Below are 26,758 nucleotides of genomic sequence, written 5' to 3'. Positions count from 1 at the left end.
GCTCACCGGTTAAAGGGCCGTCTCTATGGCACCTAGAGTTGCCACTATTGCGCCTGGTCCATGTGTCGGACGGTTTCATGGGTTGCAAGGGTTTGAAACCCTCCTCTAACTGTCGGTCTTCTAATGGGGGTGGTTCCCCTTCTCTGCTGCCCCCTAAACTGTAGGCCCTCATCAACACTGCTGTGTTGTCTTTTTTGAGTTGATGCAGTGTCTCTGCTGCACTACCGAACAGGTGTTCTCTGCTAAAAGGGGTGTTGATGATGTCAGTCTGCACCTCTTTTTGAACCCTGAGATTAGTAGCCAATTGTGTTTTGCCTTACGGTCTATACAGTCACCAATTGTCTATCTTCTATGTCTGCAAAGTCCAGTGATGATTTAAAGCACGTGTCGGCTATGTTCCTCCCTTCTCCTGCGAGGGTACATGCCGTTTCTGGTATTGTTCTGACCGGTATTTCATTAGCTCTGCCATCTCCTACCAGTTCTGATGGGCATACCCTTTAAGCAGGGAGTTGGAGTTTGCTGTGCACCAGTGTTTCCGCACTGCTTTTCAATTTTCTTCCAACCATTTCTATCCTTTTACTTTCTCTGTATAGAAGTGATTGGTGTATTAGCTCTTTCCCTGGCAGTGGCTACAATGACTTAGTCCGCCACCACATTGGCCAGAACGTATGCTGGGTCCTTAGAGGACGATTTGTATTTTTCCTTGACCCGGGGTATCGGTATCACTGACCTGCAGGTTGTTGGCTCTTTAAACACCTCTCTCCCCTGGTACAGGATGCTTGGGAGCATCGGAAGGAACTGACTTTTTTGTGAAGGTGGCAGTGTCTCTAGGTAGGAAGCATGTCTGACTTCTCTTCATCCAGTTGGACCCCATACCACTCTGCTGCCTTCTTAATAAGCTGGTTGTATATGATAATGTTTATTCGGGGGTGATGGACTAGACGGATAGGTGAATCTGCCTTGATGTCTTGCCACTGTTCATCCACGCCCTCTGACCCGTCGATGTCTTGGTACGGGCCCTGTACCCTAGGGTCCTCATAGAAAAACTCTGTTCCAGCTGCTCAGAAACTCTCTTCCTGCGTGGTTTCTGTCAAAGGTTTGTCGATATTCGAAATGCCTGGAGTCAGGCATCAAATTTATTTTTTTGGGTGGGGTTGGGAGGGGAGGATTACGCCCATTCTGGCTTTCAGCAGTCTTTTCTCGCTTACGATTTTGAGGGAGCATTCTTCGGTATCTATTGCAGTCACTGCTCTTTTTCAGCACTGAAGTTTGCCTGCTGTTGACTGAGCTGCCATTGTCCTGTTTTTTCAATCGTCTTTCCACTCCGGTGTCTTCTCCAATGCTCTTCCACCTGCGGTATCCTTTTGTATGGGACCAGAGGGGTTCCTTTTGCCTCAACTTGTCTTTGGTCAGCGAGATTTTGGGACCCAAAGCAGTCTTATGTGGTCTAGAGTCCGAAGCTTTCGGCTCGATTGCTTCCATCTTTTTCGGCATGAACGGTGTGCACTTCTTCTTCGATCTGGTCTTTTTTGAACGTTGATGATAGCTCTTTCGGCAACAGAGAGCTCTCCTTCGGCTTCTTTGGTAGAGTTATCCTCTTCTTCGCAAGAAAGTCAGATCTGAGTGGAGTTGTTTCCTTCTGCCCATACATGGCATAGTGTGACTGCATTAGTCTCTCGTGCCTTCAGCGTTTTTAGTTTGAACTCTGCGCATGCCTCGCAGGTGTCGGTCTTGCGTTCTCCCGGCAGGCAGAGGTTGCACACCTGGTGGATGACCCTCTGTGTGAACTCATCGTGGCACTCCAGGCAGTAACAGAAAGGTGTATTCTCCATCTCAGAGCTGCGAGCCCCCGGTCTGTGCATTGTACCTCGTTAGCTCGACATACTTACACTTATTTCAATGGTTTTTCAGTGTAATTCATTAGAATCTCAGGGTAAATCTCCCTTACTTTGCTATGGTGATGATCTTCCACAAATTCCTGTTTTCCTTCCCCTTCGGTGATTGGACAGCTTCATGGATGCTTCCAGACCCAACGGAGGGAAAAAAGAATGTGAAGACGGCGACCACACGTGGGGAATTCCAGAGAGGGTGTCGGACGTCAGGGGAGGCTGGAACAAGTACCAAATGGTGAGGACCGTCGATGCCCGACAACAACAAAGATATAAGAAAGGACTATTATACAAGAGTAGAGTTCTGGACCCAAACATTAGACGGCAGAATAATGCACAGCATCTGAATCCAGAAGAATTCACTCTGCAAAACCTTATGTAGCTTCCTACCTTAAGAAAATAAAACTAGTGGACCGATCCAGAAAAAAAAAAAAAATCAACCCTGTGCGGTTGAGAAAAACGGAATAGCAAAAGTCAGATGACTTCAAATGAAAAAGTAAAGAACAGCATTTAGTAGTAAAAAATTACCCATTCTCCTAACCTAACACCACACACACTACATAATTCCTCACACAAAATCTTACTCTAACCCTAAACCTGCCAATAAACTTTGTTCCATTCACAACCCATACATTTACTTTTCTTTGTTTCTTTCCCTTTTTTCTACTTTCGTACTGAACCCTATGTTGGACTGGTAAGGTTTCAGTAGTAAGAAAACGCTCTTAGTCCGAATCCCACTTTGAACCAGTATTCAGGACAAATAAAGCAGGATTTAAACACAACCGGATAGGCAGGGGTTGCAAGGCTTCAGATTGTGCTATCCAAATTAAGACTACTTGAAGATCATGAGGCACTGGAATATCAGACTTCTTTTAATACCAGACAGCATATCTAGCTACTGAAGAGAGCTGGTGGTTGAAGAAACTACTAAATGAAGTAGCTTTTCTAGCATCTTTCTATTGAGAAAGAAATCATAAAACTGAATAACCATCTATCTTTACCGGTAACTGATCATAGGTACCCACAACCCACCTTGAAAATCCTAAGGCACAGCAGAAGCTCTAAATATTCATGAAATCAAATCCATAATGCCATTAAAAACTACACCTCAATTAGACTTTGGACAGATACAAAACCAATCAGTCTGGAATTCATGGGCTGAATGTAGCAGTCTACAGGTTTAAGATCTGATTGAGACCTGTGAAAAGAGGTCATTAAATGATGTCAAGGATACATATAAGCTATCAAATATTGAATTTTTTAATTCTCAAATGCTCACAATCCGAGATGAAGCTACTTGATATACCAAGCATTTATGCCCACTTACTAGAAGAGGTCCCGTAACCTCAGGTGTCTACCAGCTTGATGTGAAACTCTGACCTCTATTCAATAAACTCCAGAAAGATCAGTAATAAGAAATGGCCAACACTACTGACCTGAATTTAACGAGATAACTAGGTCGCAAATATCCAAAGGCATCTTTTGTGATTGTTGAAAGAGTATTACCAATTCATTAAAAAGCTCAAATTGAGCCTTTACAACTCAACTTTTTGCTGCCAATGTCAATCCTCCAGAGGCGCCGTTCTGCTCAAACTGTAGGAATGCAACAAATTGGTTGTGTTTATAAAGTCACTAAAGAATTGAATGAAATCTTAAAGAGTGCAATAAACCTATATTCAGCATAAATATGCAAAAGGTTTCTCGACAGTACCAAGCTACTAACGACTACGTATGACATTCTAAAACTGGACTTATCAATAGAAACAAAAATAGTAACCAAACGAAAATGCAGAAAGTCTCTCAAATATGGGTGATAGCAGGGATGTTAAGCATGCTGAGGCAACATTAAAATCCTGCTTCAAATATTAATTGAAGTTGCACTGGGAAAAGACAGATCTTTAAAAATAACAACTACAACTATAACTAATTTCAATGACTCTAAAGAGTTTCTCTAAATTTCAAATCACCGTAACCTTTCCCCAAAATTCACAGAATCATCCTTAAAGGGGCATATTTTGTGTTGGATTGTATGCAGAGACCCTCTCCTCCATCTACATCCCCACTTCTCCAACTTGTCTATTACCAGCCGGGCCCCCTCACCCAAGGAACCTCTATAATTATTGAGTCAGGAGTTGTTATACTGTTAGGTTGGTTACAAATGCACATTATACTATGTTTTTAAGGCAACAATACAGTATGGTTTAAGGAAACACGTTTCAAATCAAGTCTATTAGACTGCAAAGAAACTTGCAATGTCTTGCTACAGAGAACCTATACTTTACTACCAAGATAAATACAAAGCTAGTACTCCACTCCTTATTCTATATAAAAACTATACGTAGAAAGAAAATGAGCTTCCTGTACCTCTTCCTTTGACAGCATGAGGTCAATTTAAAACTTTACCTTTTAACTCTTAAATAGCATTTTGTACATTCTAGTTCACAATTGAATAACCTATACAATAGGAAAGTGGGTTAATGCTAAAGTGAAGAGCTTATCTGAGGTTTCCTCAAGACAAGTCATTAAACAGAGCTCACATCACCATCAAAACATTTTACACTTCTGTTTAAAAAAAAATAATTCAATACATACATCTTCCCAGACAGCATCCATTTCAATTGGAGGTGCAGCTTGCTTTAACATGCTCTTGAACAGGGCTTCTTTGCGTTTCATTTTGCGAGCTTCTTCTTTTTCTCTTTCACGTTCTCTCGCCTCAGCCTTCTCCAATAGCTAATGATTGTGGGAAAGGTTAAAATAATCGCATTAGTAAACATTTAAGCTCTCTGAAAAAATAAAATATAATACAAACACAAATAAAATTATTTTCGAAAGTAAAAACCCTGAAACTTCTTTAGTTGCGGCTACAAAAAAGCAGAAATGTTCAGTTGCTTTATTGAGGGGCACAAATTAACTTAAGTTTAATAATTGAGAAGAGCATGAGCGTTTAACCTGTTAAATGTAATTTCACAAGGGTAATCACTCCCATTCAAGGAAGCCATTTGATAGGGCCTATGGTCTTCTTCTAGGTTACATATTAGATGGGTTTGTTGAAAATATCCTTAAGATGCAAGGGTTAGACTAGAACACCAAAGGCTTAACTTCAAAGAGCTCTAGCTCTCATCTGAAAAAAGGACTATAATAGAATGTATTTTATTCCCTTTCCTCTTTAATCTGGCAAAGAACAATTGGCCATTGTCTGGAGGTGGTCTACGACGGATTCTGGTAAGCCTGCCTTTAGGAGTATGGGGCCAAGGTATGGGCATATACATCTACCCCTGACTTCAGAAGAGGGGCAGCGAGCTCTGCTATTACTTTTGTGAACACTGGGGGAACCGAGGTAGGCTAAAATGGTGTGGCAAACTAAGTGGCCTGAGCCCACTTCTAACGGCAGGTAAAGCCTGTGGGATTGCAGAATGTGTACATGTTATTCTGTCCTACGTATCCAAAGACACTTTTCAATATCCTGGACTCAGAGCTGAAAGAATCTGGGTTTGAATAATTATCTTGAATTTGTCATTTTGCAGAAAATCAGTGTAAGAAAGTGCTCTTTTCGCATTTTTGCCCTCACTTTTTCCCAAATTGTTGATGTACTTTGACTGAGTGTGCCCTGGGTTCCTGCCAACCAGGTACCCCAGGGCCCATGTTCTTTCCCTAAACTGCATTAAGACAAAATCCAATTAGTACTCTTTGGACACATGCCAGTCCCGTGTAAATGGTACCATAGGTACCAAGGGCAATGTGGCCAGTGAAGGCCTCGAAGGGCTGCAGCACTTATTGTGCCACCCTTAGAGGCCCTGTAATATATATATATATATATATATATATATATATATATATATATATATATATATATACATACATATATATATACATATACACACACATCTCCTTCTACATAGAAAGGAAAGCACACAGGTCTCCGGTTCCAAAGTGGTTTTTATTACAGACCCCCTATCCCTCTAACAAACGTGTTTCGCCACCTGGCTTCGTCAGTGTTAGTTGTTGTGCATAAAGTTCGACCATTTTAAACTGTGAAAACTCACGGGGTCCTAGTAAACAGTAAAAATAGACTAACTTTTTACCACAATGGCGGCCATCTTAAAATATGTTTCCCTTAGGACAAGATTCATTAAAGTGATCGAATAAAAAGTGCAAGTGCTATCAGTGTGAATAAAAACTAATTTGGAAGGGTAAAGAGGATATACATAATGCATCATTCCTATATGACATCACTTTAGCTATTCTCTGCAGTATCCATTCTTATCATATGGATGAACAAGTTACTTACCTTCGGTAACGATGTATCTGTAAGAAACATTAGTTAGTTAGATTCCTCACCTTAGAATATCCCCAGGCGTCAGACTGGATCCGGAAGATTTTTCGTCAGCAATACCCCTTGCGCGTCGCTAGGCGTCGTCTGCGGCTCCGCGTCCGTCGTCGGCGTCGTGCGCCGGGATGACGTCGGAGTACTTAGACGCCGCCCTCGCGCGCTGACGTCAGTTCTTGTACATAGCCTTCCGCGCCAGGAACGCAGAGCCATGCAAAGACCGACACTGGTGCCAAAAATAAAATTTAGGGGCCTGAAAGGACAACCTTAACCCTAGATGTCAGTTCGCAGAACGGGGAGGATGGGTGGGTCGGTGAGGAATCTAACTAATGTTTCTTACAGATACATCGTTACCGAAGGTAAGTAACTTGTTCATCTGAAAGAAACACGTTAGTTAGATTCCTCACCTTAGAATAGATACCCAAGCAATACCATCCCCGGTGGTGGGTCTGCGAACCAAGATCACACCAGAAAGTCCTGGAGGACAGAACGGCCAAAGAAGCCATCCCTCCGGACTTGGCTGTCAAGGCAATAATGTCTGGCAAACGTGTGTAGCGAAGCCCACGTCGCCGCCTGACAGATGTCCTGCAAAGGGACACCCCGTCCCAAAGCAGTAGTAGCCGCTGTGGCCCAAGTGGAGTGGGCGCGCAGCCCAACAGGAGGGTCCTTTTTAGCCAAAGAGTAACAAATTTTGATGCACAAAACGACCCACCGAGAGATGGTCCGTTTGTGCACAGCTTTCCCCTTCTTAGCACCCACGTATCCAACGAAAAGTTGGTCGTCCACCCGGAACTGCTTAGTGCGGTCCAAATAAAAGGAGAGCGCACGTTTTGGGTCCAGACGGTGGAGCCTCTCATCCTCTTTGGAAGGATGCGGAGGCGGAAAGAAGGTGGGCAAGGTGACAAACCCAAGATGAAATGGAGTCACCACTTGCGGAAGAAAGGAGGGACGAGGCCGAAGGACAACCTTGTCCGGATGAACAGACAGAAAAGGAGGCTTCGAAGATAAAGCCTGGAGCTCACTCACCCGTCTAGCCGAGGTGATGGCTACCAGAAAAGCAGTCTTAAGAGTCAGAAGACGAAGAGGACAATTGTGAAGAGGCTCGAAGGGAGCGCACATCAGGAATGTCAAGACAAGATTCAAGTCCCACTGAGGCATTACAAAAGGGACAGGAGGGAACGTGTGAGTAATGCCTTTCAGAAAGCGTGTAACTACAGGGGACTTGAAAAGAGAAGGCTGATCAGGAAGCCGTAAGAAGGCAGAGATGGCAGCAAGATAACCTTTCAGGGTGCCCAGGGCAGAGCCCTGCCGGGCCAAAGAAAGAAGAAAGAGGAGAACCACAGAAAGAGGGGCGGAAAGGGGATCCACAGCCTTTGCTGTGCACCATGCCACAAATTTGTTCCACCGGCAGGCGTATACCGTCTTTGTGGAGGGACGCCTGGCTGCCAGAATGATATCACAGACTTCAGGAGGCAAGTCAAATGGCATCAACTGCCGCCGCTCAATCTCCACGCATGGAGGTGGAGGCTAGACAGGTTCGGGTGGAGGACCGTCCCCTGCTGCTGCGACAGAAGATCCTCCCGAAGGGGCAGACGTATCGGAGGATCGGTCAACATACTGAGTAGCTCGGGATACCAGTACCTTCGTGCCCAATCCGGAGCCACCAAGATGACTTGGGCCCGGTCGTGCCTGATCTTCTTCAGCACTCTGGGCAGAAGTGGTATAGGCGGAAAGGCGTACAACAGACCGCAACTCCACTCGCGACGAAAAGCGTCGCCGAGCGAGTGCCGCCTTGGAAATTCCAACGCGCAGAACTGCTGACATTGCGCGTTCTCTTCGGTGGCGAATAGATCTAACCAAGGCTCTCCCCACTGCTGAAAGAGACCTTGCGCCACTTCGGAGTTCAGACGCCATTCGTGATCCATCATGCACCGGCGGCTGAGTTCGTCTGCTCTGGCGTTCAGAGAGCCCGCCAGATGTTGAACCACTAGGGTGACGCCCTGGTGTTCCAGCCACGTCCAGAGGCGCAGGGCCTCCTGACAAAGGGTCCACGACCCCACCCCGCCCTGTTTGTTGCAATACCACATGGCGGTGGTGTTGTCCGTGAACACCTGCACGACACTTCCCCTGACAGAGGGAAGGAAGGCTTTCAGTGCAAGCCGGATCGCTCTCAACTCCAACAGGTTGATGTGGAGGCGAGACTCCGCCGGAGACCAGAGGCCTCTGATCTCCGCCTCTCCCATACGGCCACCCCATCCCAGGAGGGACGCATCCGTCACTACGACATGCTCCAGTTGGGGAAGGGAGAGGCTTCTGCCCATGACCCAATCGCGGTCCGTGAGCCACCACTGCAACTGCTGTGCAGTGCCCTCCGAGATCAAGACATGGTCGGACAGGTTGCCGTGATGCTGGGCCCACTGAAACTTCAGGTCCCACTGCAGAGCCCGCATGCGCCGCCTGGCGTGATGCACTAGTAGGATGCAGGAGGCCATCAGCCCCAGAAGCCACAACACTAGCCTGACCGAAACCCAGGATAGTGGCCAAAAGATGGGAATCAGGGCCTGTATATCCCGGACCCGCTGTTCCGGTGGATAGACCCGGAACTGCGCCGAATCGAGAACCGCTCCGATGAAAAGGAGCTTCTGAGAGGGACTCAGGTGTGACTTCGGCACGTTGATGGAAAACCCCAGCAAATGCAGGAGATCCGCCGTAGTCTGGAGGTGGGAGACGACTGCCTGGGGCGAGCCCGCCTTCAACAACCAGTCGTCGAGATAGGGGAAGACTGGAACCCCCGATCTGCTCAGATGAGCTGCGACCACCGCCATCACTTTCGTGAACACCCGAGGGGCACTGGTGAGGCCGAAGGGGAGCACGGTAAACTGAAAGTGCTCTTGGCCCACCGTGAACCGCAGGTAACGCCGGTGGGCCGGCAGGACGGGGATGTGGAAGTATGCGTCCTGCAAGTCCAACGCTACCATCCAGTCTCCGGGGTCTAGGGCAGCTAGAACCTGAGCCAAAGTCAACATCTTGAACCTTTCCTTCCGGAGGAAGGCATTGACGTTCCGAAGGTCCAAGATAGGGCGTAGGCCCCCTTTGCCCTTCTTGGGAACCAGAAAGTAGTAGGAATAACAACCGCGACCTACTTCTGGACTCGTAACGCGCTCGACGGCCCCCTTGGCCAAGAGGGCCGAAACTTCCTCGTGGAGAAGATTCAAATGATCCCCCGAGATACGGTGGTGCTGCGGTGGCATGGCTGGAGGGGTCGTCTCGAAGGGGAGGGAGTAGCCCCTTCGGACGATTTGCAGCACCCACCTGTCCGATGTGATGGACCGCCAGTGTAGCAGGTGATGGCGAACTCTGCCGCCCACTGGCGTGGAATGGGCCTGAAAGCTCGGACTAGGAAGGCTTTGAGGCGGATGCTGCCAGGGTGGATGTGGGCTGACCTCGTCGACCTCCAGAACCGCCTCGGCGGAAACCACGTCCGCGACCGCGCGCAGGTTGGTTCTGCGGCTGGTGGCTAGGCGCACGTGAGGAGGCACCCCTTCCTTGGCCACGAAAGGGGCGAAAAGCGGAAGATTGCGACCGCGGGGCCGAGAGGCCCAAGGACTTGGCCGTAGCCCGGGAGTCCTTAAAGCGGTTCAGCGCACTGTCCGCCTTCTCGCCAAACAGGCGAGCGCCATCAAACTGCATGTCCATGAGAGTGCTCTGGACATCGCCAGAAAATGACGTGGACCGCAGCCAGGCGTGACGTCTAAGCGCCACTGTGGTAGAAATGGCCCTACCCAGCGAGTCCGTGGTGTCAAGCCCACAACGTATAGCATGTCGCGTTGCATCCCTCCCATCGGCCAGAGCCTGGGTAAGTCGTGTCCGGACCTCCTCTGGACACAGGGGCAGCGCGTCCTCCACCGCATCCCACAGAGAGTGGGAATAACGGTCCAAGAGACAAGCGGTGTTCAAAGACCGCAGGCCCAAACTAAGGGAAGAGAACAGCTTCTTGCCAAACTGTTCTAGTCTCTTGGAATCCCGGTCCGGCGGGGCGGTCGGGAAAGAGGATTGGGAGGTGGAGGCCTGGATAACCAGGCTCTCAGGGGTAGGGTGTTGGGACAGGAAACTGGGGTCGCCCGGAGCAGGGCGGTGGCGCCTGGCGACGTTCCGGTCCACAGGAGGAACTGTGGAGGGCTTGGACCAGGTGCCCTGCAGAACGTCAATGAGGGCCTCATTGAATTGCAGCAGAGGCTCAGTGGAGCTTGCTGCAGACTGAAGCACCTCAGTAAGGACGTTAGTCCTCACAGCCACGGCAGGCAGCTCGAGCCCAAGGGCTGCGGCCGCCTTGCGCAGCACCACAGAGAAAGCAGCGCCCTCCTCCGAAGCCACAGTCGGAGGAGAGACGAATCCAGTGTCTGGAGAGGTATCCAGGCCACTGGCCTCCCACAGTTCATCTGCCCAGTCCTGGGACAGTTGAGCCTGAACGGCCATAGGATCCTCAGATCCCTCCCAGTTGTCCCCATCATCCGACTCCTGGTATAGAGGAGAAAGTAACGGAGCCGGGCGGTAGACATGTGTCTCTAGCGGCGTCGATCTCGGCGTCCATCGACGCCGGACCGGCGCCGGGCCCGGAGTGGGACTGAACCGGGGCTCGACATCGAGCGGAGTCGACGTCGGCGTCGGGGGTGGTACCGGTGTCGACGCCGGTGGAGGAGGCGTGACGAGGTTGACCGGCGTCGACGGGGACTCGAGAACGGGTCCCTCGGGTGCTTGCGGCGTCGAGGCCGGAGCCGTCAACGGCGCCGGGGCCAGAGCCACCGGCAGGCAAGGCAGCCCAGTCGTGTCCGCGGGGCCCGAAGGCGCACCAGCGGGCACCGACGGCGGAGCCAGGTTCCTCATGGCCGAGAGGAAGGCACTGACTTCCGCCGGCGTCGCGTTAGTCCCAGGGACCGGAGGGTATGGGGACGGGCGCGGCGCCTGCGGCACCGCCGGAGCCGCGGGGGTGGAACCACCCTGACCCTCGGCCGAGTCGCGCGACCGGCGAGGGGAGTCCGAAGAGCGATGTCGCCTCTTGGACTTCTTGGAATGCTTCGACTTACCCGAAGACTTGGATCCCGACGACCGATGGTGACGTCGGCTGCGGCTCCGCGACCGATCCTTGGACCTCCTCCTGGACCGGGATCGAGAGGTGCGCGGAGCCGAGTGGCAAATCTCGAGAAGCTTACGGGACCGCTCCCGTCTAGCCTTCGAGGTCAGGGCCTTACAGTCCGAGCACGACTCCGCGTCGTGGCCGAGGCCCAAGCAGTACAGGCACCGGCGGTGATGGTCCGTAACCGACATCAATCGGCTACAGTCCGTACAGGCTTTAAACCCAGGCATCCTACCGGCACCGGTGTCGATTGACAGGATCAAAAAGGATCAAAAAGTTAGTCAAAAATTGACTAAAGGGGTAGCTCTCCCGGATCTGCGCTTACTGGCGCGGAAAAAAGAAGAACTGACGTCAGCGCGCGAGGGCGGCGTCTAAGTACTCCGACGACGTCATCCCGGCGCACGACGCTGAAGACGGACGCGGAGCCGCAGTCGACGCCTAGCGACGCGCAAGGGGTATTGCTGACGAAAAATCTTCCGGATCCAGTCTGACGCCTGGGGATATTCTAAAGTGAGGAATCTAACTAACGTGTTTCTTTCAGATAATCTTATTTACATTCAGTGCTGCATTCATAGCTAATTTCAATCGTGCTGTCAAGATCTCATACCTAATAATCAATTCTGATTTCTATAACTGGTGTGTCACATGTATTGTAGTTTCATTTCTTTAGCATCTTTAATTTAGATGACGTGGTCATATGGACAAACAGGGAAGAAAGCCAACCAACATTTCGTGTTGCCACTTATTTTACTTTTTTCATATGTCTATCTTATTTCCTATATGCAATCCCACTATAAGTGAACCCAAAGCTCTTCATCGTTATTTAGCCCTATCGGGGCCTTAGCCTGGAGATCGATGATGTATTTTGATTCCAACATTTTTAGAGTCTTTACTCGATATCCTCCTCTCTCTTTTCTATCCACTCGATCCAGACAAAAGAATGTTAAAAGGTCCCGATCACTTTTATGATGTGTTTCAAAGTGGCGCGCCACGGGATATGTTTTATCCCGATTCGTTATCGCGCTCATGTGCTCTAGGACACGTTTTTTTGTTGGATGGATTGTACTTCCGATATATCGCTTGGAGCATGGACACTCCAAACAATACACCGTGAAGTCAGAGTTACAATTAAGAAATGTTATTTCTCTTGTGGGACGTGGGTCATCAGGTCTTCCTCTGTAGTTCAGTTTCTTTTTGCTGTATTTACAGGCCTTACAGTGGAGGCAAGGATAAAAACGTGTAAATTAGCAAAAAAAGAACAAACAACAGACCAAGGTCCAGCTCAACCAATCCACATGTACAATCAATTTCAGAGTGGTGCAACACACTTTCTGCACCCATCGTCCAAAGGTGTGAGTCACAGTCAAAGTTTTTCGAGAAAAGGTGGAAGGTGAACTCGTAGCAAAGTCAGACATATAAATAGTAATTCCAAAAGTACTTCTTTATTTCATCAGTTTTTAAAACCGGCACACAGCCAACGCGTTTCGTTCCAGATTGTGCCAAAACGGAACTTCATCAGGGCTTGTAAATATACAACCAGTCAATGGTGAAGAGAAAACTGTATGAAGAAACAAGGTCTTACAGGGCAAAATCCACCTTAGACCTGGTGTATATATATACACTTGCAATCTTGCACAGAATTGAGGAAGTGTCTAAGAAAGTTCTAAAGAGTGGTAAACGGGCGGAATTCAGGTCACCACATATGTAACAAAGTCCTGGCAAGAACTCTTTACGTAATCGTTGCGAAGAACGGCATGATAACCGAAAAAACGTGTCCTAGAGCACACGTGTGTGATAACGAATCGGGATAAAACATCCTGTGGCGCGACACTTGAAACACATCATAAAAGATGGGGGAGGCGAGGTTAAGCACAACTCTCAGTCCCTGCCATCTTGCAGATGGGGGGACCCAGCCAACCAGAGAGGCATACGACTCCTCCCACTGGAGGGTGGCATATGGGGGGTGTACCCGCCGCAAGGAAGGAACCCATTGGTCCTGATCTTTACTTACCCGTAGTGCCCCTAAATCTAGTATTTAGGGGCAACCCCGAACCTTGCCTCCTGAGACAAAAACCGACCAGAAAAAGAGAAGGACGACCGAAGAAGCCATGCTGAACTAAGAAGAGCAGGACGCCCACTGACTTGGCCCCAGCCCTACTGGCCTGTCCGCACCTCAAACCTGCTCCAGCAAAACCTCAGTGTGTCCTGCAGCCAGCAGCCCTCAAAAACCCGAAGGACCCGCTCTGCCTTCCAAAACCAAGACTGTCTCCTACGAGCATTGGATTTGCTCACCCACGGACTCTGGCCAAATCCGCGAGTCTGCACCACTCTGCACGATACGCCCAGAGTTCGAGTGGCCCAACACCACGAGGACGTCTCCCTGGCGATCCTGACCAGATATCTGGTGATCTCTGGCCTGCCTCGAATGTCCAATCAATGTCTGCAGCCCCTTTCTGGAGGATCCACTCGACTGGAGCTGGTAAGAAAACCCGATGCCTAAAGACACCCCTGCACCAGACGTCCTTGGATGGTTGAACCAACGGTGTCCCGGCATCTCAACTTATGCTCACTTTTAGACGCTCGCTAGTGCTAGTAGAATGGATAAAACTTGGAATTCGATCTTGCCGCCAAGCTATAATAGCAGCTTTCAACCTGGATAACACAAAGCTGAATATCGGGCTAACAAAATTTGTTTAGGGAGGGAAACTCCATCATTGGACACAACAAATTGTTGATTCGAACCTGGTCCACGAGACTTTTAACAGCAGTTAAGAAGTCAAGTTGAGTTTTAACCAAAATGTTATTCCAACAATTTTTAAGAAATGTATTCATTTTATGAACACGATGCGTGCTTTTATATTGTAAGGTTTTAATTTACTAACAATAAAGTTTAGCTATAGGGCATCCCAACTTACCTCTCCAACCGGTGGTCACCACCAGAAGATCTTCGTCCCCGAGCCTGCAGTCTTTGTTACAACTAGAGAATCCCCATTGAAATCAAAAGAGCCCCCTATGTCAAAACAGCACTCTTCACCCAGCTGCCCCATTGCTGCTGCGGGTGTACTTTGGGTGCTAACTCGGATCACCCTGAGCCTAACACCAGGAACTTTGCTCCCACAACCTTGTGGCCCGCTCGTGACCAGCCACCAACCAGAGGCCCCCCTATTCACCATTCGATAACACTGGGCCTCAGCAATCTGCACCCGGATGCTCTGGTGCCAGGGAGGATGTTCTGAGTGCACATCCTTGACCCCGAGAAAACCCTGGTTCTAACCCCAGAATACCAACTCCCACAAATAAGTACTTGTGTGTAAACCTTTAACTTCATTTCCTTCCATAGGATTGAATTGACTGCATTTCCTTGAAAATACTTCCAAGTGTGGAGTTGGTTTGTATACAACCCTAAAAACTGTAAATGTACTAAAAGTGAATTACTTACCTTTTGTCTAAGAAATTTCTCAGTGTGATATCTAGGCATATCACACTGATTAGCAAAAGTAACAAAAAGTACTCTAACAAGTAACGTGCACAGTAATCTTTACAGTAACGAAAAAATAATTTCGAACTGTTGACTTACCTGTAATTCAACCAACTGCATTTGAACCTGTATTCAACCGTATTTTTTCACTTACCTGCACCAGGCTTGGCTTGGTTCTAAAAATAAAAACTCAATATTTTTGATACAAACAAAATTGTTCAAAGTTTAACCTTTGAGTGTGTGACATCATTTCTTGCCTGAGAGTACAACAAATGCTTAACACTACCCTCTGATACAGCCTTACTGCTCTCCCACACTACCACAAATAGAGAGTAAGGTGCTATCTACTTTTACCTCTGCCTACCTTCGGGATTCCACTGGGTTATGTGGACACTATACCTCATTTTAGTATAGTATATACAGAGCCATCTTCCTACTAGCGCTCAATAAGTTAAATTCTAGAATAGGTCTCTGTCCTTCAGGAGGAGGAAATGGCCAGGATAACATCTTGCCCCTCTTACCGAAACTGGTACCTGCTCAATGGCACAGAGTGTTCATCCTAAATGCTTTCTGGCATAAGCAGGAGGGGAGGCATGGTTGGGGAGATGGAAAGGGGTCGAATCAGAAAGTAGGGTATTTTCCCTTTGGACATTATGTAAGACCCATCTGCCTGACATGATGGATCTTTCGTTGGGTAGGAAATAACATCCTTCCTTCTACCAGCCTGGTATTGGTCACGGAAGTCAAAATTAATCCTGCATCTGGGAGGAGTTGAAGGTTTGCGATCTCAGATGAATCCCACAAATTCTGCCAGTGCCCTGCTCACAATCTCGAAAGGAGAGGGTCAGCTGCTGTGCATAAGGTTGTGAGGGTTGATACAGTCTTTAAGCTAGACCCCTGGTATAGGCATTGAACTTCTTGAACTGTCGGTGAAATTGTTCTGCTAGACTGCATCAGCCAAGGGATAGTGAGGTTTGAAAGTCTTTGAACAGTTGCACCATCAAATGAGCCTTTTCCCCAAATAGCCAGTCTAAGTCATGCAAGAATCCTGGTCGAACTGACTTCGCTCCACTTCATAGAATACGCTTTCCTCATTTTCCTTCTGAGGCTCTGGCATAGTGAGGCCCCAGGTCCACCACAAACTTTAGGCTCCTTCTCCCTTTGTGGATTCAAAGGAATTCCAAAACCCCTCAGGGATTAATCCAATTCCCTTTTTCTCTTCATGAAGGCCTCCATTTCAGCTTAAAGCCTAAGTCTTACCTTTCGATATTGAGAGTTTTTTTCGTCGGTGTCACGGCCATTCTCTTTAGGGCTGATGTTTCCTTTTCTCTGAGCTCTTTTTTCCACCCATGCTCATAATTTTTGTTTTTGCATAATTTCCTTTGGGCATCAAGGCAGGTTCTGAAGATCAGTTCAGATTCTGGGGACTGTGAATGGGTGCAACCTTTATCATGACATGACTCTTGCACCTTGTTTCCTGACTTTGAATTACAGGATGGAGATGAGCTGCATTTAAGCATTTAATGCTTATTTATGGACTCTAAAAGATTTCAAGCAGGAAGTTTACTTTTTACTGGAACCTCGACCTGTGCTTCAACTGCAACATTTTTGTGCTCAGCGACGTAGAGCATTGCCTCCCAATATTGGATGGCGTTCGGATGCATGAGGCTACACATGTCACATGACATGAAGAGTTCATGCATCAGAGGGACACCTATTGCGGGACAGTGACAGACAACTGTTTCCTGCTGGCTCAGCATGGCTTGAATCCTGTTTTCAGTGGTGCATCATATCCTAGCACACTGTTAAAGAATTTGGAAATGGACAGAAAACCCACAAGGGAGCATCACACCAGTACAAAAGGGAGCAGAAAGAAAGGAAGAAATCGATCAGCACACTGTATCCATACCATTGTCATCAATCTCAGTAATAAGCAATGTCACCAATGAAGGCAACAATGTCATTTGTGACATACGAGATATACGAGCGAGTTACTGTTTTCATGGCAGTCGTGAGTTTTAGTTTGTGTAGCAGACAATATCAGGCGCATTTTCACAGGTTTTTTTGTAAGTCTCGCTACAGACCGCTACAGCTGTCTGCCTTGAGACAGCACTATGTACGATATCCCTGAGAACCAAACCATGCTCAAAACTGACTGGCTTTCGTGTCAATCTCAGTTGCTTTCCTCCAATTTGTTGCTTTTCTTATTTTGTGTTACGCTTGCTGTGAGGAAATGGTGTTTATAATAAGGTGTAGTTGTACAACCTCGACTTTTGTCCTCATTTGGACTACTAGGTGCTGGTATAATGGCTCTGAAATGCTCTGAGCCTGCTCAAGAGGACTCCAAGCATGTGCTCTGACCCTTAAAATGGTGCATGGGTAATTGGCATGACCCCATTTGGCATTACCTAACTTAATTGCCGGTCCCCAGTATATGGTACCAAATGTACCCAGGGTCTGTAAATCAGTGTCCCCCAGGGACTGCAGCACTTGTTGTGCCACCCTAAGCGGGATGAATTTAAACATGTCGCCCAGTCTGCCACTGCATACTGGAAGGTGTAGGAAGCTGGCTCTTTATATAGTGTACCTGTGAGAAAGAGCCTCTTTTGATATGGTTAGCCCCCCCCCCCCCCCCCCACACACTTTTTTGCCTGGAACATGTGGTTTCGACTGAAAGTGCACAGAGTCCCTGCCAATCAGGGCCCCTGGCTACCTCTGGTACCTAGAGCATGGGGACTGAAGAGGGTCCCCTAGGAACCGCTCACCAAGGCCATGCTAACTGCCTCTGCAACCTGTGTGCCTTGGTGTAGAAAACGACAAAGTCGATATGGCACACTGCCTGTGTGCCAAGTCAAAGCAGCACTGCCTAAGGTACAGATACGTCGCCCCTCTAGCAGGCCTTACAAGCCCTGAGGCAGGATGCACTATATCGCAGGTGTGGGCATATCTGCACGAACAGCTATACCCCAACAATATTTAAGCCGGTTCTTAACCCCTTCCCTGCTCATGGCGGAACCACTCCGTCATGAGCCACGGGCGCCGTGTGCTCATGACTGAGTGGTTCCGTCATGCTGCAGCCGTTGGCGGCCGCTCCGCCCACGCGGCGCTGATTCCCCGCCTGTGCGGGCGATTAGCGCGAGTGGGCGGAGTCGTGACGGAACCACTCCGTCATGAGCACAGCGCGCCCGTGGCTCATGACTGAGTAGTTCCGTCACGAGCATGGCGGCGCCGCGCTGCCCCAAACCCCCCCAGCGCCGCGCCAAATTCGTGCCGCGGCGAAGGGGTTAATATTGTAATTGCCAAGGAAGTCAGAGTACATGAGTTGGAAACTCAACAACTCAAGTTCCCCAGCACTATGATTGCTTCACTAAACCCAGTAGTGTTTGGCACCAACCAACTCCTCTTAATAAACCCCCACTGAAGCCAGTGTTGGATTTATTAGATCATGTACGCAGAAGTGCCCCATGAAATCCTACCAACCCTGGTGTGGTCTCCGACTGGCTTTTGGCAGCCTTCCACCGCCAGACATGTTTCTGGATCTCTGGGCTGAGTGTCCCTGCACTCTGAGGCGAGAAACAAACCTCATACTGGTCAGTGGTGTCCCACCTCCTCCCCAGGAGGAGCACAGTGCTCTCTTGTGGGAAGCTTCAAAGGCCTTGCCGCCTTTGTAATGCACCCCAGCCTCTGCTGCTAGCAGCAGATGGCATCCCCTTGTTGAAACCCCCACGTTTGCTGGGAGAATAGGTCGGAAAATTAAGTGAGAAGAGGAGGTGTACTGCCCATCACCAACTGCACCCCTCAGGTGCTGGAGGCGAAGTGAAGCACATTTTCCAGGGCCCACTATCTTGAAGATAGTGGGACTTATTCAATCAGAGCTAGGGCTATGCCCTCTCCCACAGGAGGGTGGCATAATAGAGGGTGTAGACAACCCAGGAAAGGAACCCATTGGCCCCTACCTGTCACTCTCCTGTAACACCCCTAAATCTAGTATTATGGTGGCACCCCCAGACCCTGAAATCAGATTCCTGACGACCTCCGAAGCTCAGACATGATGAGCCGCACAAGCAAGAAAAAAGGACCAGTGGCTGACTTGGCACCAGCCCTGCCAGCCTGTCTGCTGTCTTTCGTCCTTGCTACAAAAGTCAACTTGTCCTGCAAGCTCAGCGACCTCCAAAACCCTGGAAGGACGGCATGCCTGCTATAAAGATCAGGAAACCCCTGTGGACACCGGACCTGTCCAAGAAGAAACAAACTTTAAAACCAAAGAGCTCTGACCGGAGGATCTGCGAAACTGCCTTCGAACCCACCTCTGCACCAGACGCCCACGACCTGAGTCCAAGTAGCCCACCGGACCTACGAAGGTTCCCCAGCGATTCTGTGCCAGAGTCCACCATGGACTGACCCCTGCTGGACTCTACCTGGACGTCTGCAGCCTCAATCCGAAGACTCCCCCGGACCGCGATCTGCCCAGTAAGCTGTTCCATACACCAAAGAAAACCATTGCATCCGACGCCTCTGGGCCTTGGGTAGCTTGACCAACAATGTCCCTTTGTATCCTAGCATCAGAACTTACCTATGCAGCTGTGGGTTTTATTTGTTCAGCATCTTGGCCTGTGCCTGAATTCTCGTTTCAAAACCGATGTCCCCAAAGGATTTGCATTGGGCACCTGTGTTGACACACTGCACCCGGCTGCCCCTGTGCCGCTGAGGGTGTAAGTTTGGTGCTGCCATGTGGCCCCCTCTAGTGCTTACCGGAACTCTCAGAGATTGACACCCCTGACACCGCTTTACTTACCTGAGAGCAGCACACCTTCAATCACCCCCAATCTGCATTGGTTTACATTGGGTGCCCGACCCCAAATTTTAACCTCTGGACCCGGCCGCCCTGTGCCGCAGGTGGTGAACTCTTGGCACTAATTTGAACTTTGCCAGGTGTTAGCCTGAAACCCCAAAGACTGGATTTATAAGTCGTGCATTTGTCTTCAAACCTGCATTCTTGTTTTCTGCCCATAGGTTAACATTGCTAAACCGAAAAATTGCAGTGTCCACTTTTAAAGTGAAAAGTATTTTTATTGAAAAATGAAAACACTTACATTTTAACGTACATCTTGGTCTTAGGATAAATCTTGAAATAAGCTTATTTTTATGAAAAAGGTGTGGATCTCCTTTTTGAGTCATGAGTCATTTATTAGTCACTGTGTGTAATACAAATCTCTTACACTCTTCTGTGTTCGGCATAAGGGTGCTCGACCACAAATCGAGAACTTTGGGTTTACATTTAGCCCTGTACACTTCTGAGGGAATCCCAGGACTGTGAGAAAGTGGCTCTGTATATACTGTACCCCAATAGGTAAAGTGTGTACAGAGTCCACAGTCCCCAGAGGTTTGGCAGAGGCTAAAGTTAGATATAACCTTACTCTCTAAAGTGGTAGCTTGGTCGAGCAGTAAGGCAGTATCAGAGGACAGTGTAAAGCATTTGTTGCACACACTCAACAACTGAACTCCAGGCCAATGGTTTATATATAAAAAATATATGCTTATTTTATTTTAGAACCAACAATAGGTATCAAAATATACTTTCGCAGAATGAGATGTTTCAGATAAATACTTTGGCAATATGCAATTGGCTTTTGTAGAAAGTTACAGGTTGTTGCATTAGGCAACACAATTTTAAACACAATAATGCATTAAGTTCAATGGAAGTTTCAAGTTATTTGCAATAGATTACTTTTAGGATTACTTTTGGGATTCCAGGACTGGATCCTAGATTCAGTCTTGGGACAGTACTTCGAAACAAGTGATAAAAGTCGACTTAGTTACTGTTATGATTTTTAGACAATATTTTGCTTTTTTAAAAGTTGACATTTAGAAGAAATTTCACAGAAAACAGTCAATGAGGTCCCAGTACTGGGTGCCTAGACTCAGTACTGGGACCTCTATCTAAAACAGGTAAGTAATTACGTTTTCACAATTTGTACCATTTTTAAAGAATATTTGAAGTTTGCAAAAATCGACACTTAGAAACAATTTCACCGAAAAATAGTCAATGATTTCCTATGGAAGAAAATTGGGTTACTGGTAAGTACGGGTGTGAATATTTTTCAGGGTCAGTGCTGGGCACCAACATCCACCACTGGGATCTCACCTAATAGCAGGTGAGTATTTTCGTTTGTTACTCGGCTGATTTTTGGTGAATATTTTAAGTTTTGAAAACTCCACACTGAAGAAATTTCAGAAGAAACCAGTCAATGTTACCCTATGGAGAAAATTGAGTTATCGGTTTTCAGTTAAGTACTCGACTTGCAAAGTTAAGGTTCTGGGCACACACCAGGAGCCCAGCTCCCACAACCACGTGGCCTGCTAGTCAGCAGCCACCAACCAAGGGCCCCCTGCCTCCCATAGGATAACATTGTACCTAACTCACTCTGCACCCGGCTGCCCCTGTGCCGCTGAGGGTGTAACAACTGTATTTACCTGACCCTGGGAGACCCCAGAGTCTATGCCCAGAACTTTAACTCTGCCAGTCGAGTACTTACTCAAAAGCCGATAATTCACTATTCTTTCATAGGGTAACGTGGACTGGTTTCGCTTGAAATTTCTTCAAAGTGTGAAGTTTCTAAACTTTAAAATATTCACCTAAAGTCAACCGAGTAACGAAAACGGAAATACTCACCTGGTATTAAGAGAGATCCCAGTGCTGGATCTTGGTGCCCCGCACTGACCCTGAAAAGTACTTACGACCGTACTTAACACTAACTCCATTTTCTCCCTTAGGAAACCATTGAATGTTTTTCTCAGAAATTTCTTCTAAGTGTCGATTTTTGCAAACTACAAATATTCTTTAAAAATCGTGACAACTGTGAAAACGTAATTACTTACCTGTTTTAGATAGATGTCCCAGTGCTGAGCCTAGCACTGGATTACAAAAGTAACAAGAACATACTTTACCCGTAACTTGAATTTTCTTCCATAGGAAACCATTGACTGTTTTTCTGTGAAATTTCTTTCAAGTGTCGATTTTGCAAACATAAATATTCGTTAAAAATCGCCTGTATAACTTAAACACAGTTTCTCAACTGCTTACAGGTGGTACCCTCGTGCTGGATCCAAGATCCAACACTGACCTAGAAAAAGTAACCATAACCCTACTTACCTGCTAAGTGAATTTCCTCCCATAGGATAACATTGGTAATTTGATTAGAAAAAGTTTCAAAGTGTCAACCTTTAAAATAATCCTGAAGGTAATCAATTGCGAAGGTAATCAATTGCATACAACTGATAAAGTATATTTTGATACCTATTGTTGGTTCTAAAATAAAACAACCATATATTTTTATATACAAACCATTGGCCTAGAGTTCAGTTCTTGAGTGTGTGAGACCATTTGCTGACTGAGTGTGTACAACAAATGCTTTACACTGTCCTCGGATACTGCCTTACTGCTCAACCAAGCTACAACTTTAGAGAGTAAGGTTATATCTAACTTTAGCCTCTGCCAAACCTCTGGGGGCTGTGAACTCTGTACACACTGTACCTATTTGGGAACAGTATATACAGAGCCACTTTCTCACAGGGGTGTAGTTTTTAGGGCGATGGGGAGGGCGGGCAGTATTTAGGGCTGGGTCAGATTAAGGAACAGGGTTAAGGGACAGGGTTTTAGTCATCAGGGCAGGGCGAGAAACCAGTGTGGGGGTTGAGAGGGGGTAGTGGTATTTGGACCTCAGAGTGGGAGTTTGTACCTTAGGGCGGTGGGGAGGGGGGTGGCGACCTTAGCAAAGTGATGGTCTGCCCGATGTGGAAGGGCGTGACAACCTTTGGCAAGAAAGAAGGACGGGTCCTTAAAACCACCTTGTCCGGATGAACAGAAAGGAAAGGAGGTTTGGAAGAAAGAGCCTGGAGCTCACTCACTCTTCTGGCAGAGGTATTGGCAACCGGAAAAGCAGCCTTGAGCGCAAGAAGACACAAAGGGCAGTTATCAAGAGGTGCGAAGAGAGCACACATCAGAAAAGTCAAGACAAGATTCAAGTCCCACTGAGGCATTATGAATGGCACAGGAGGAAACGTGTGTGTAATGCCTTTGAGGAAACGGTTAACAACCGAGGACTTAAAAAGAGAAGGCTGATCAGGAAGCCTCAGGAAGGCGGAAACGGCAGAAAGATAACCTTTGATAGTGCCCAGAGCAGAGCCCTGCTGGGCCAAAGACAGAAGAAACAGAAGAACCTCAGAAAGAGGAGCCGAAAGGAGGTCTACAGCTTTCGCTGTGCACCATGGCACAAATCTGTTCCATCGGCAGCCAGTGGCCTGGCTGCCAGAATGACATCACTGACTTCGGAAGGAAGATCAAAAGGTGTCAACTGTCGCCGCCCAATCTCCACGCATGGAGGTGGAGACTGGACAGGCTTGGGTGGAGGACCGTCCCCTGCTGCTGCGACAGAAGATTCTCCCTAAGAGGCAGACGGATCGGGTGAATCGATGCTCATTCGGAGTAGCTCGGGATACCATACTCTTCGAGCCCAGTCCGGAGCCACAAGAATGACTTGGGCCCGGTCGTGCCTGATCTTCAGCACTCTGGGCAGAAGTGGTATAGGCGGAAAGGCATACAAAGACCGCAACTCCATTCGCGACGAAAAGCGTCTCCGAGCAAGTGCCGCCTTGGAAATTCCAATGCGCAGAACTGATGACATTGTGTGTTCTCTTCGGTGGCGAATAGATCTAACCAAGGCTCTCCTCACTGCTGAAAGAGCCCTTGCGCCACATCCGAGTGCAGACGCCATTCGTGATCCATCATGCACCGGCGGCTGAGTTTGTCCGCCCTGGCGTTCAGAGAACCTGCCAGGTGTTGAACCACCAAGGTAATGCGTGATGTTCCAGCCTTGTCCAGAGACGCAGAGCCTCCTGACAAAGGGTCCACGACCCCACCCCACCCTGTTTGTTGTAATACCACATGGCACAAATTTGTTCCATCGGCAGGCATATACCGTTTTAGTGGAGGGACGCCTGGCTGCCGGAATGACATCACAGACTTCGGAAGGAAGATCAAAAGGCGTCAACTGTCGCCGCTCAATCTCCACGCATGGAGGTGGAGACTGGACAGGCTTGGGTGGAGGACCGTCCCCTGCTACTGCGACAGAAGATCTGGGCAGAAGTGGTATAGGCGGAAAGGCATACAACAGACCGCAACTCCATTCGCTCCGAAAAGCGTCTCCGAGCAAGTGCCTACTTGGAAATTCCAACGCGCAGACATGATGACACTGAGTGTTCTCTTCGGTGGCGAATAGATCTAACCAAGGCTCTCCTCACTGCTGAAAGAGACCTTGCACCACGTCCGAGTGCAGACGCCATTCGAGATCAATCATGCACCGGCGGCCGAGTTCGTCCGCCCTGGAGTTCAGAGAACCCGCCAGGTGTTGAACCACCAAGGTAATGCCGTGATGTTCCAGCCATGTCAAGAGGCGCACAGCCTCCTGACATAGGGTCCACGACATGTTGTACGTGAACACCTGCACTACACTTCCCCGGACAGAGGGAAGGAATACCTTCAGTGCAAGCCGGATCGCCCGCAGCTCCAGGAGGTTGATATGGAGCCGGGACTCCGCAGGAGACTAGAGGCCTCTGATCTCCGCCTCTCCCATGTGGCCACCCCATCCCAGGAGGGACGCATCCGTCACCACTGTGTGCTCCGGTTGGGGAAGGGAGAGGGATCTGACATTGACCCAATCGCGATTCGTGAGCCACCATTGCAATTGCCGTGCAGTGCCCTCTAGGCGTGATCGGACAGGTTGTCCTGATGCTGTGCCCACTGGAACTTCAGGTCCCACTGCAGAGCCCGCATATGCCATCTGGCATGCTTCGCCAGCAGGATGCAGGAGGCCATCAGGCCCAGAAGCCAGAGGGTCATCCTGACCGAAACCCGGGATAGAGGCTGAAAGATCGGAATCATAGCCTGAATATCCCGGACTCGCTGCTCGGGAGAATAAAACCGAAACAACGTTGAATCCAGAACCGCCCCGATGAAAGGGAGCTTCTGAGAGGGGCTCAGGTGCGACTTTGGCACATTGATGGACAACTCCAGCAAATGCAGGAGTTCGGCCGTAGCCTGGAGGTGGGAGACGACAGCCGGGGGCGAGCCTGCCCTCAACAGCCAGTCGTCGAGGTAGGGGAAGACTGACACCCCGGACCTGCGCTGATGAGCTGCAACCACCGCCATCACTTTTGTGAACACCCTAGGGGTGCTGGTAGGCCAAAGGGGAGCACGGCAAACTGAAAATACTCCTGGCCCACCATGAACCACAGGTAACACCGGTGGGTCGGCAGGACAGGGATGTGAAAATAAGCGTCCCGCAAGTCCAACGCTACCATCCAGTCTCCAGGGTCCAGGGCAGTCAGGACCTGAGCCAGAGTGAGCACCTTTAACTTATCCTTCCGGAGGAAGCTATTGATGTCCCGGAGGTCCAAGATGGGGCGCAAGCCCCCCTTGTCCTTTTTGGGCACCAGAAAGTACTGGTAATCACAACCATGTCCTACTTCTGGCCCAGGAACGCGCTCGATGGCCCCCTTGGCCAGGAGGACTGAGACTTCCTGACTGAGAAGGGCCAAATGATCCCCCGACATGCGGTGGTACCGGGGCGGCATGGCTGGAGGGGAGGATAGAAAGGGGAGCGAGTAACCTTGGTAGATTATCTGCAGCACCCACTAGTCCAACATGATCTCACGCCAGAGGTGGAGGTGAACCCTGCCACCCACTGGCGTGGGGTGCCCCCTGAAGCTCTGATTAGGAAGGTTTTGAGGTGGAAGCAGCGGGGGTGGAAGTGCACTGACCCACACGCAGGTTTCGAGACCCGCCCCTGTGGAAATTTAGTTTACAAATGAACATTATCTGCGCCATCTTGCCTCTCCCCAGCGCCACACACAGGAAAGCGCACGGCAGCCATTTTAGGCACTTTGGTCTCTACCTGCTCATTGCCGATCACCAGCGCGTCCCCCTGGCACTGCAAGCATCCCCCGCGCGCCGGCCACCCCCGCTCTCTCATACACAGGCCATAAACCCTCTCCTTCTGCGCGACCCTGCCATGGAATCACACCCCGTGCCTGACCAACACCTCCTTTCATCCCATACATGGTCATACATCCTTCCTGATAACCCCCATCCTCCGCGCCCGATTGTCCGAACCGATCCCAGGCCATCACCTAGCCCTACGGATGCAGTTTATTGCCCCTACTGTAAGGAAAACACCCCACATCAAAGGGATTACAGCAGATCAAGGCCCTCACCCCCTGAGACCCGACCGGTCACACACACCCCCGAGAATTGGCGGAATATCCTGCTGTGTGATAGCCATCTCCTACTGTGGGTGGGGTGGGGACTCCCACTGAAGATATGTGTGGGAACGAGCACGAAGTGGGGATTCCGAGGAAGTTCTTTCTTGTATCAAGACAATCTCAAGAATGTGCCATGTGTGATAAACATGCAATAAAGTCATAAACCTGTGTATAAGAGGCCAGGCCTCAGAGATGCAGTTAGAGTACCTTGTGACGATACCTTGCTGTCTGATCTGATGTGTTCTGCTCCGACGGAATAAAAACTTTGTTTCCTGCCTTCCAGTCTCCGGCGCCTGCCTCTTTCATTGGTAAATTATCGAATGGTATAAGAGGCGATTACCGCCGGGCAATACTTGAAAGGTTATCGACTGAAACTGCCGCTACCGTTTAACACCCCTGCGGAACCCACGTCCGCGGCCTCGCTGAGGCTGGTTTTGCACTGGCTTGCTGGAAGAGCCGCCTGGGTACCCCAGCCCTGGCCACGAAAGGAACGAAACCCCGTCGTGGCAGGGTTTTTCGAGGAAAGACCCAAAGACTTGGCCGTGGCACAAGAGTCTTTCAAGCGCTCCAGGGCATTGTCAGCCTTATCACCAAAGAGGCGGGAGCCATCA

The 26,758-nt window shown here is 48.9% G+C and overlaps 1 protein-coding gene across 4 annotated transcripts in view; it reads right to left on the bottom strand.

Moving 5' to 3' along the window:
- Positions 1–26,758, bottom strand: part of PRPF40A (pre-mRNA processing factor 40A) — an 827,412-nt gene that overhangs the window by 326,380 nt on the left and 474,274 nt on the right. For all 4 annotated transcript variants that reach the window (XM_085645530.1, XM_085645532.1, XM_085645531.1 and 1 more), the window contains exon 21: positions 4,482–4,619. In XM_085645530.1, coding sequence (XP_085501656.1) covers positions 4,482–4,619 — 138 coding nt within the window. The remainder of the gene's footprint in view (positions 1–4,481; positions 4,620–26,758) is intronic.

The sequence above is a fragment of the Triturus cristatus genome, chromosome 3_1, assembly GCF_964204655.1.
Source record: "Triturus cristatus chromosome 3_1, aTriCri1.1, whole genome shotgun sequence".
In the NCBI taxonomy this organism is placed as follows: Eukaryota; Metazoa; Chordata; class Amphibia; order Caudata; family Salamandridae; genus Triturus; species Triturus cristatus.
The sequence above is the reverse complement of the archived record's forward strand: the minus strand, read 5'-3'. Positions and strand labels throughout refer to the sequence as shown.